Below are 12,353 nucleotides of genomic sequence, written 5' to 3'. Positions count from 1 at the left end.
TTTTGACCAAGGCTAGGGTTTTGAGCTTGTTTGGAAAAGTACGAGTTAAAAATCCTAGTCAAATGATAAGATTTGCAATCCAACTCTCACTGGTCAGAAAAAATTGAGGGGAAACGCTTGGTATTTTCTGACCTTTTCATTTGAGGACTAATTGCATTTACATGCATTTACATTTACATACATGTAAGACAAAACGAACAGCAGGGTTAAAATGATGTTATTTGAAGTAAAATCATTTAAATGTTTAATGCACAAGACAGACACAAAATCAGGCTTGACTATGTATGACTTGAGGTCTTTATTTTTTGTTCTTATTTTCTATAAAAGATTTTATAGAGATTACTATAATAGAACATATTTACTTTTCTACATTATAGACGACATGCCTAGTTTAATATATATTAACATTCCACAAAAAACTTGTAAATAACAGTTTTCAAACATGTCTGCTTAAACAGTTTGATGAACAAATGTGACTAGAATGAAAATGAACAAATATGATACAAATATTTGGAAAAATCCATCTGTAAAAAAACAAGTCTGTAATTTGAATCTGTAAATGTAGTCTTATATAACACTTTATATACAGTTTACTTGCACATCTTTAAATTAACCCAATTCTATGCTTACAAACCAACTTAGTATTAGAGCAGCCAAAATGGGAGAAAAAGAAGCAAGTTTTGGGGGGTGGGTTTACACTAGTTTATCTATGTACAAACTTAATATTTTTAAGAGTCAGAATTGCTCATCATGAACAATCAAGAATGTTATAATTTTAAGACATATGCTTACATGTTATTATAGAATTGTTTCTATCAAGTAAACTTTAACTCTGAACAGATTTATTATTATGATAACACAAATGACCACAAAGCTTAGCCTATACTTATGTTTTGGTTGCAGTAAATGTAAAATTGCCCATAAGTAACTGTGTATGATTATGATTTTATTTTGGTTTTAATAAGATAGCACTAGTTTAATAAGATAGTACTAGTTTTACACTGGCTGTGGTTTCTCTTGGTTTACTTTAGCAGTTGATACAGCAGAAATCACTGGAGGGCTTTTGGAATACTTCATAACTTTCTTGTTGAGATCTTTAGAGGTAAGTTTGGCCAAGTCTTTCATTTTAAACCCAAGGTGTGATTCGAGGTGACAGATGTACGTGGAGCGAGCTTGGAACTGTGTAGCACATTCACTACAGAAGAAAACTGGGTGGCCAGAGTCAATGTTCTTAATAAACTTTGTCCTGCCTGTTCGTCTCAGCTGATATTTTACATTGGCCAGCCAGTGGCTGATGGTTGTCATAGAAAGACCTGTTATATGTGATATGACGATCCTTTCCTGGGAGCTCAAGTCTGAAATCACATATTTTCCATCAGCTGTCTGCTGGAGGCAAGAAGTGAATTGAGCCTGCAAAATCAGTAAGTGTTGGGGTTTCCAGTGTGACTGTCTACCTTTACGTTTGTGCATCATGGTCATATCCTCTGCCTCATCTGAAGTATGTGAACCCTCAATTTCCGACTGCTCTGTCCTACATAAAAGTGTTGGGGGCTTTGAAACATGAGAGTCTGATAGATTACGCAACATGTCAGATATGTCTGACAGGGCGTTTTCACATAAAGGACCAACTGGTGTGACTATGTTGGAACCGGTGGTTTCGCTCACAGATGTACTGGACAGGGAGGAACTCAATGCTTTGCCTGGTAAGGAAGCAACTCTGAGACATTGTTCACTTTTGCCTTTTGACAAGTCTATTGGTTGGTCTCTGTAATTTTCATGGCAGTCGGAATGTAACCGGCTAAGTTTTGAGTGTCCAGATGGACCAGCCAGTGCAGCCTTTTCTGCCATGCTGTTGCTCATCCTGAGAAGCATACTCATAGGGTCCTGGACAGGCCTCACTGGTTTGGCAGCTTTACCCAAATGAAGGTTCATAACAGACTGAAGGGCACTTAGAGGACTAACAGAAGGTTGTCTTGGCTCAGAGTGGACAGATAACAAAGCAGAGTCATCATAATGATCTGACACGGAGGTTGAAGGATTTCTAAAGTCTTGTGTGTGCTCCTGAATACACTTCTTATCTGTGTTATCATCAGCGACACGTGCAACCATTTTCTCAAGACTTGGAGAGCTTGATACTTGTATTTTTCCTTTTACATTTGAAGCAGTTGCTGTGAGCAGCTGCCGATGTGGGGATCCCTCACCATTCATGTGTTGAAATTGTTGCCCTACTTCAGAACCTATTTCTGTTATTTTCATTTCCAATTCATCCACTGCATGTAGATTAAGTGTAGTTGTGAGAGCACTTGGTGGAATCACTGGACTTTTGTCTAAGGACTGGACTTCCCGGCCAATAGCTGATTGTTGTAAACTGGGCATAGCGCTCGAGTTGTGCATAGCAGGTTTTAGGTGGTTTTGTAACTGATAAGCTGCGTGAATGCTCTGGTAACCCCCCCAACTCGGGGCACCCCTCTGTGCTTTGTTAATAGCTGATGCGACTGTATTCTCCAGCGATTTTAGAATATCAAACTCCATTTTGGGACTCTCTTTAAGATCCTCCTCAGTAAGGTAATCACATTTTGAAGATATTCCCTGTCTCTCCTCAGTATCATTAAGACTTGCAGACCCATTGTGATCATTGTCTTTTGGAGATTTGATTTCCTGCGTCTTATTATTGCTGACCCCGTTTGTTGGAGATGGGAAAGATGACACAATGATTCCTGTGGTTGAGCGAGAAGAGGAACTTTGTGTACCTAACCGAGTCTTGTCACATTTACTTTTGGGGTGAGGAGGCAACGCTGCTTGTTTTGTAAGGGGCTTGTCTGTTTTTTCTGATGATTGGGTGGCTTTAACAAAGTGACCAGTCAACATCATGTGAGCACTCAACTGCTCCAAAGAGTCATGTGAAATTCCACACTCCATACATCTGATATTCTGAGAGTTTAACTGCACCCCATGGCTAGTGCTCTTTTGATCTTTTGAGTCATCTTTGTTAATGAAAGAGTGTTCTGAAAACATCTGAAAAACATCACTGGCCATCCCACCATTGCGACTTCGTTGCTCTGAGCCATGCAGAGATTTAGAAATATCCAACTCCACCGGGACCCTCTTTCTAAAGGAAGAGACAACTTTAGCAGCCATTGCTGTTCTTGGCTCTCTCAGGGGTACTTTCTGGTAATGCTTAGTCTTTATCATGTGCACGCTAAGATCTTGCAATGATTCAAAAGAGTGACCACAGTACAAGCAGCGTAGAACTTTTTGGGCATCTTCCTTTCCCTCCATTTCCAAAAGAGAGCGCTTGCGTGGCTTGGACCAGGACTTGCTGCCTTTGCTGGCACTTTCATGGTTGTCATCACGGTAGTGGTCGGTTTTGTTCATGTGAACAGTGAGTTCAAGCAGAGTGTCATATGATGCGCTACAGCTTTTGCAGTGGAACTTGCTAGCACCAGTAAAGATGGATCCATAGAGTTTAGTGCTTTGGCGGTACAGCTGTACAGTGGAGAAAAGACTTGGTTCAAGTACTATAGGGTGTTTCTGAGACACCTGTTGGAGTGTCTTTGCAACAGCAGACTGATGCCAATCGTAGCTGCGCCCAGGGCTGCTATTGTTACTGCTACTACCACTACTATTAGCAGGCTGTTCTTCTGAATACAGCTGAGATGAATTCAAGCTCAAAAAGGACCAGTAAGGATTATTAAGAAAGCTTTTGTAAATGGCCTTCATCTGCTCCAGGCTGTCTGAACTACATACAGAGTCTTCAGACCCATTTTTTAGAAAGTCTCTTGTGGCCTCATCCTTATTTTTAATTGAAGTGCTCTCAGCATCTGATGTGGGTTCGCTAGACTCACTTATGTGAGATTCACTATCAACATCATGTTCTGAAAGCTCAGCAGTAGAGTCTTGTTCAGCCACTGGGTTTTTTAACTCATCTTGTAAGTCATTTGTCCCTTTTGGTTTCTTCTCAGTTCCTGGCCCATCACTTCCGATGTCATCAGTCGGCATGGTGGTCTCCTTTACATCTTCCGAATCATAAGCTAAAGAGAGAAAAGAGAAAAATAAATAAGCTGCAGAATTAATTGCTTTTCCTTAATACCCCTTTCTTTTATTTAGGTAGCCTATTTGTGTAATACCTTGGTGTATTTCTGATCAAATAAACCACCACAATTCAGGAATTAACATTAAAGAAAGACTAGTCTAGTCAGGTAAAACAAATCTATCTTTTTTTGTTTGGTAGTTTGATGTAATCAGGCTATTCGCAAGGTTGCACCTGCCACAATTTCACACAACTCTTCACACACCCGCATTTCAACACACCTGTGCACATATGAAGAGACAAACACATAGAAGAAAAAGGAAGACAGATAGATTGAGAGGTTAAGGGGAATGACAAAAGATGGCGGCACATAAGCCACCTGTCACTTTGAATCCCACCTGACGACTGTTCACCTTGGACAGGTGACGTGTTGTGAGAAAGGTGTCTGGTTGAGCACCTTCATATGACAGATCCAAGAGGACACGGTCGCCCTTCTCCCTGCCAGCTGCCCTCACACCCTCAAAAGAGCCTATCCACCACCATCCTCTGGGACTGACGATCCCGTCTCCTGACAGCATGTCCCCTGCTAGTTTGACACTGTCACTCCGACTCCGTAAGTGGAACAAATGTCCTCTTGAAAGCCATACCAACCCCCCCCTTTGTGTTCTACACTGTTGTTTGTCTATGTATTTGTGACTACGTTGCTCATGTTAAAAGTAAAATATTTGACGTGTTGAATTAAACCAAAGAAAAAACAGCAGGCCTTGAATATCAACTGAACATAGCTGATGCATGTGTGATCAAGTGCGTCCTTGCACACTAACGTTCTCTCCCCATCTCTTTCTCCAAAGTACAAGATTTACCACAGTCTTGACAAGGAGTGTTAAAGCACAAATAGCTCTCATTTCAAATGATAATACACAATCTCACAAGCCTGCGCTTCTCTCATTTAGCCTCTCACTGGCTGTCAGCCAGGCGGCCCTCAGGATCGGGGGCTCTAAAGGATAACTGGCAGGTGGAGGCCAGTCTTATCCCCTCTGTAGATTTGGGTTGTCACTAGGTATCCATTACTTGCCAATCTCCTCTGATCGTACCCGACAGCCTTGATCAAAAGATGTCATTTGAACGGCCTGATTTGGCATGAACTACAAAGCAGCTCGAAAAGAGGGTGAACCAGGTGTAACTACAATGACATGATCATTTCCTGCCCTCTCATATCCCAGAGACAATTATGGTGACACACTTAGGGTCCACAATGGCAAATTGCCTTTTCTTTTCAGAAGACGAAAACTTTTACTTTTTGTATTTAAAACCAGGCAAGATCCAAAACAAAAAAATGCAAACCCTAATGCGTAATGAAACTACTAATTTCATCTATATACTCTATTTAAGTTTGCAACATCAGCATGCAACAGCCTTACATTATATAAAGCGAGGAGGTTTCAAAAACATGCACCCCAAGAAGAGAACATAAACTGTGTATACAAACCCAGTCCCACCAAATTTGAAAAGAATCTTTAACCTTGAAAGATTTATAATCCATCTCAGGAGGCAACTACTATAACCAATTATTCTTAAAGGCTTGATTGACAGCCAGGATGATTTATTAAACTAATAAAATGTGATGTGTGCAATGAGCTCTGGCGGAACAAAAAGCCAGGAAACAAGGTAGTGACACCCACCTTGCTTGATTTATGTAACAGTTTTATATGTCTCCATATGACCAGTCATTAACCCCTTCGCATTGCAGACAGAATCTGCACAGATCACATTTAAATCTGAGCATCATATACAAAGCCATACGTAATAATTATACTGGTTTAATGTGCATGCATAATTGATTAATATAAGACAGCAAAGAGGTTAAACCATGCTCTAACCACTGAGCTACAGGAAAATAAAATAACACAACTGCTTTATACTTTACACTACAAAAGTATGTCCAAAAATGTATAGACAATCTAAGTCAGCTAATGAAAATCGGTGGTCAGTTATTTTAAAGTTTATCCATAGAAGCCATCAAAAAATCTTGTTATAGTAACTTTACAGCAATATGACATGCATTTGGATAAGTGATGTTAAATTTCTTTCTGTAAATATTATAGTTTTTTTCATCCTCAGAGCTCACATGATTCACTCAAAACCTCAAAGTGAGACACAGATTGAGCATAACTGTGAGAATTGTTCTTGCTTGAGGCAATGCTAATATATTACACACAAGGCTTTGATTGAAATAAAGATTGATTGAAAACTCCAGTGTTAAGGCAGCATGTCGAGATGGCGGGAGCACTATCTGGTGCCAAAAATAGCTTATTCTTCCCTGCAAATGAAGCATACAAAACGTGAAGCTTAGAAAATCTAAATGGCCAGTCTTCAAAAACATCGTTATGCTGAAAATGTTCTCCCGGGTGTCCGCCCCTCTTTTAAATGTTTCTGTTTCTCTGGTGGGGATACACAAAACTGACCATTTACAGTAAATGCAGAAGGGCAAACAGTCTCTGACTGGAATTCCACCGACCAAAGACATCCTTTCAGGGTAGATATCTCTCTAATTATCGCTCTCAGTGCCTTTGATTCCCTCCACCCTTGACAACAGTGTGTCTGATGTGCCTCAGCTGCCAAGAGTGATTGGCAACAATTCTATGTGTATCTAAGCCAGCAGCTGCCGAGATGATGGCTCGGCATCAAAGAACTCAGTTAGATGGATGACACTCATAATTCTACTCTGCGGGGAAAAGGTGGGGGAGATTAGGGGACAAAAACCAACATCAGAAAAAAATCTGTCACCCCACCATTGTGCAAGCAAGGCTTTGTCCCCGAGTTACCCCTTCTAATAAGCTTCTAATAATGGCAATTGAGTTCACAGAGAAAACTAGAAGGGTTAATAGCGGGTGCAATACCGAACTCCCGAATGTATCCGGAAATGACCACCCAGTGGACAGCTGGTGTCTCGTAACAAACAAAGAGAGAAACCAAAGCTATCCATCATCGAGAGGACATCTAAGACCATGTGCTCTGTCTATGCCTCTCTAACTCTCAGGTTACAGGCTTACACAGCCGTCCAAATAATATTCACTGTGATAAATGGTCCACTAAGCCGCCTACCTCTCATTAATCTCTTTCTTTAAAGGAGCATCCATCATGACGTACGGCTAGTGCTGTGGGAGAGAAAGCTAGAGTTCATTTACAGGCCAGCTGAACTTGAGTGATGCGTGTCATTTTAAGTTCGAACAGGAATGCGCAAAAGTGAACGTGTACAAATGCGCAAATACCTGCAACCCCACACACGAAGATAAAAATCTGATGAACAACTGATTGACTTATCGATTTAAAAATGTGGTTTGCAAGGAGAGAAAATGGTGCTTTAAAACAAGACTTTGCTCACTGCGATAAAAAAAATAGCGTGTTATCTTAGATTAGAGCACATTTGCCATTTCACCCCCTCAACATGTAATGTGTATCAATCTGTCATCGGCTGAGGTCTCTACCCAAACAGGGCTTTCAATGACTTAATGACTTAACAGCTTAACTCAGCAGCGTGACACTTCATTGAATTCTCACAACCATGTCATTTTCCTTTAATTTAATAGTAGTAGGTGGCACCACCCTTGTTTCCTTTTTAAACATCTGAAATGCATCTGTATCCAACTTTCTCTCCAGCTTTTTTATTCTAATTCTGAACAACATTTCTCCTCTTTCTTTCCTCCCTCTGCGTCTCGGAAAGCCTGTGTGATAGATGACATGTGTCAGGATGCCAGAAGTAAAGGGTGGCAGTGTGATTAACGGCTCTGTTGAAAGGGTAATTGACGGTTTGGCATTGTGCTGATCTTCTCCACCAGGGTTTGGTTTCTAGACCCCTGAGAACTAGACTGACTCATTTTTCTAAAACGGACCGCAAGCTAAAAGCCACCTCCCATGAGAAAAGAGATGGATTCTCATCTTCTTAACAGAAGATTGATGTCTCCATTGTTAACCCACCAAAGTAACATTCATATAAGTTTACAACCGGGACATAGTGCTAGTTCTTATTGAAGTTAAGATAATTCATTTGTAGATACTGCGTACTAAGTCATTTTTAACTTTTGGCTCATGGTGATCCAATTTAGTACAAAAAAGTATATACAAAAAAGAAAAACAATAATATACACATTGAAATGTATACGCAAGCATGTGTAAGACGAGATTTTTTTTCAAAGATGGATAAGCCGCTGTGTAAATCAATGGGGGTGCAGCAGTTTCTACGCTGTTGCCAGTGATTACAGGCATGCCTGGCTAGAGAGGTATGTTGACACTAGTTGGGATTAGGGAACGGCGGCCTCTATGGTTTCCTGCCCTTTCATCACTGCCACCATCAAACCCGTCTCCTGCATCACATCCACGCATGACTGATGCCTGCTTGTCTGGATGACCTGCCTTACACCTTAGATCTGACAGCGACTGATTTAACCCCAGAAAGAGACAATGGAGGGTCTGGAAATGTGCCCAAATGTGGCGTGGGAGCTGTTCCCAAAAAGCTTTGGGCCATGATGGCCCTTGGGACTTGTGGAGACATGTTCAATTAAGTCACATTACCAAACAACACACAGAGACACCGATCTAACTAACAGAAAACAGCACTCAAAATAGATTTGATGCATAATTTGTCAATCTAAATATGTCTCAAAGCCTTACAGACAGATGAAAATGTCAATTTCTTCATAATGCTGTACATGGTTCCACGTGATTTTGGATCATCTAGATTCCAGACAGGCGGCAAAACCCTATTTGTCACATAAAGGTACTAAATTGGGTTAAGGCAATACTAAAGGCCAGCAGGAGTGGCTAATATCAACTTGATTACATCAAGGAGGATGAAACCTAATATGACTTGGTGACAGATGCATAGCCTGTCATCTCCCATCATTACACCTGTCAGAAATCCATCAAGTTTAACTAATTAGGTGAGCTCAAATTAACCGCAGCAAACCGTTTCTTTTTAAAGATCGCTGTGAACCTTCAGGACAAAAACAAAGTGGGAGAAAGAATTTTCAAGTCAAAAACTCTCTCTTCTGTAATCTCTTATTATCATTGGTAATGCTAACTAGTTTGGTGAATGACTCCCTTTACCGCAACAGTGTCAAATATAACTTACTAGACCACACTAGAAAGTGTCTTTGTTATAAAAGAGCTCAGTATGGACCCACATCACAAAATGCACACCTGTACACTATAAACTCCTACTTGTAAACCATTCAGTCACCACTTTGCAGAACATTCATGGGTGTAGTTTGGTGGAGCATACTGATGAAATAAAAGCCCGGGCAAGCTTATGGGAAAAAGAAGGAGAGCACTCACATGGTCTTGCTCTGATTGACCATTAAAGCCTTTGATGGATGAGGCTGTCACAAGGATAACAATTAAATCCAACATGAGACAAAGCTGTTCTGACAGGCTAGTCTAACAGAGCAAGCCATACCCCTCCATTAAACTCCACATCATCTCTGTCTCAAACGCGCACATACACAAACAGTGAAGGCTATATAATAATGGCTTTGTATCTCCGTTACAAAGAGCTCTGCTATAAATATAAAGTGCCCCAGAACGCCACCTCTTTGTAAATAATAGGCTATTAAGCAGGCAGATAACGTTATACTTATTTTAGACAGTTTCAGAGGCTTTCCACCTTTAGACAAGTTACAGAAGTCTAAATGTGTTTATATTAGGGGAAAGGGGGCCATGGGATGACCCAAGACTAAAGGTAGAAGCAAATAAAGCCTACTGAACGAATTTTTTGTGCATTTTTTTTATTTCGATGACAGATTAAACCGTAAACAACGCAATGTAACCACCGTAAATAAAATGTTATAATACAGATGATAATTTAAGAGTGAAATGAAGCAACACAACAGCAAACAAAGAACATCACAAGATCACTAAGCACAATAAAATCAGGTAAGCGGCTGTTATAAACTTACCTGTCGCGCGCTTCGGCGCATGCTGTTTTCTTCTCGGCATACTTGCGCGCAGATATCCGTCTGTATACGCGAACCCGATATACTATATTTGACTATATACGTAAGCTCCCAATCAGCAGTGTCGCCTTACAGGAACAGTACAGCGCATTCACAAAAGCTACGCCACTTTGCATACGGCATATGAGAAAGCCCAGGTGCTCCGTCTTCAGCGGTATTCTTTGTTTAAAGCCCATGAGTCGGAGTGATGATGAGAACTGCGCGGCCGGACAGTAAACGCCTAGTCGCGCGCTCACTACGACTTTGTCACGTCACTCAAAAGTGCGCGGTTACTGATTCTGCACGAACGCAAAAAGTAGGGGGGCGTCACGCAGGACGCGTTCTTGCGTGCAAGAAAAGACAGACCGAGCAGAGCAACCGAATGCAATGTTACGCACGGGTGGTTTAAGACGCATTTTGCAAAGTTGTGCTTTTAACTTGATACCCGTTTAACAAACGCACGGCTTAAAGTGACTGAACAACAGAAACCTTGAACGCTTTCGCTTGACGCATGTGTAATTGTAGCCTATGTGCCGTATTGAGAATAGCGCAGAGGAAACGCAACAAGCTCTGTACAAGTTAAACAAGTCAACATTGAACGTGCCTAGCATTACGTTATGAGACACGGCCGGCGTGTCTTAAAAGGGGGCACACAAACGAGTTTTTACGGTGGAAAGTTTACGCCTGTGGTATTTTGTTAGCTTGTTGAATTGTCCGGAGTGCAAATCGACGTGTTTAGCTATCGATCAGTAGCAGTTTTCGTTTCTTCTTCACGCAGGAAGTTCTGTAGTTAGCAAGTTTAATCGACCACCGGTCATTTATCTGAACACAATCAAACGTCTGTTCTGCTACAAAGATTCATGAACATTATAATAAGTCCACTTGCACCAACCAATAATCTGCACGTGCACCTGCAGTTGACAACACCTGGCTTCATAATGCTAAGGAATTCATGATAATAATCGTATCAGCACAATGCCGATCATACTTAAACGTATAATTATTTATATTAACTCAAATGTAACCGTTTTATCCACCGGACGTATGTTTTCTGAGCATGCGCATTTAAATCCGGATTCGATTAGCTAGATGAAATGTTAGTGTAGTAGGCCTAGTAATAATTTCTGAATAGTACAAGTGCATGCGGAAAAATTCAGCAAATATTAATAGCAATATTCATATTCAATATGCTGCATTGCGTAATACTATAGCCTATCATTAATAGACTTTAATATCTCGCAGCATTGCAGTAGCCTATATCAATATATATGTCCATATCTAAATTGACAAATATTTTTTAAAACTGTAGCCAAAAATATGATTCTAAATTGTTCAAAGTTAAATTATTGTCACTGCAACTTTTCATATTATGACAGGAATTTAATTATAATATTGTATACATGAAAACAATTCATTGCATTTTTGCAAACGCATTTTATTCTCAGGGAATTGTTGTTTTATCTCAGCCAAGTTAAAATGACTTGGCAATTCTCCAGCAGCTCTGTGTATTCCTTTGTTTCCTGTTGCCCGATTCTAAGAAAACCAATAAAAGAACAATTTGTGTTGCAGTGATGTTTCCTGCAAACCGTCTCTCAAGTAATCAGAACTGTGTGGCCAAAACATGCACTTTCTTGTACGAATCAGCACTGTCTGTGGATGTCTTTTTAAGTACTGTAAAGTCATTCAGATGTGGGGTCAGACTTCAGACCGTGCCATTAAAACTCAGGCAAAGACATAGTGCTCTCATTTAACTGCTCGGCCGCATCATATATCATCCCTGCTGCCACAGAGCTGCATTAGAGAGGATCTTTGATTTTTACTTTTAGAGCAACATAAATCAAATGCAAGCCAAGGTCTGCTCGTGACATCCTTGCATTGGTCCTTACTGAATTGAAAGAAGAGAGTTTGTTGACTGTGGTCAAGACCAAACGGAAAATACAGTATGGTTGTAAAGAAACAACAAAAACAAATATTTATGGAAACGCATTTATCCATTCGAACACGAACATGAATGGGAATGACTTAAATTATGGAGAATAAAACAAATGAGATTTTTTGAAATTATATTTTATTCATTTTTGCTTTGTTTTTGCTCAAATCATAATTTTTAGCACTTTACAATACACGAGACAACAACACAGTATACTGTATTATTGCGCTCCTTCAAGAATCAATTCAAAACTTTTCGGATGTCTCATTTGTGTGGTTGCACCACAATGTCAAGCCAACACATTAAAGGAGGCAACTGTCTTATTACCCAGACCTCTTTGGTCTTCCCCACCTCAGAGCAAGCTTGTCAACCAGCATCTGAAACTAGAAGGGACATCTGCCAG

General features: G+C 40.3%; 1 protein-coding gene across 1 annotated transcript; it reads right to left on the bottom strand.

Moving 5' to 3' along the window:
- Positions 1 to 276: 276 nt before the first annotated feature.
- tshz3a (teashirt zinc finger homeobox 3a) lies at positions 277 to 10,864 on the bottom strand. Its single transcript, XM_079465780.1, has 2 exons — positions 9,985 to 10,864; positions 277 to 4,031 (listed from the first exon to the last, which is right to left on the bottom strand). Exons 1-2 carry the CDS (start codon positions 10,022 to 10,024, stop codon positions 997 to 999), a joined length of 3,075 nt encoding a protein of 1,024 aa, XP_079321906.1. The 5' UTR covers positions 10,025 to 10,864; the 3' UTR covers positions 277 to 996.
- Positions 10,865 to 12,353: the final 1,489 nt, after the last annotated feature.

This window comes from Barbatula barbatula, assembly GCF_947034865.1.
Source record: "Barbatula barbatula genome assembly, chromosome: 10".
Classification (NCBI taxonomy): Eukaryota; Metazoa; Chordata; class Actinopteri; order Cypriniformes; family Nemacheilidae; genus Barbatula; species Barbatula barbatula.
Note: the sequence above shows the minus strand (reverse complement) of the source record. Positions and strands in the feature narration are given on the sequence as shown.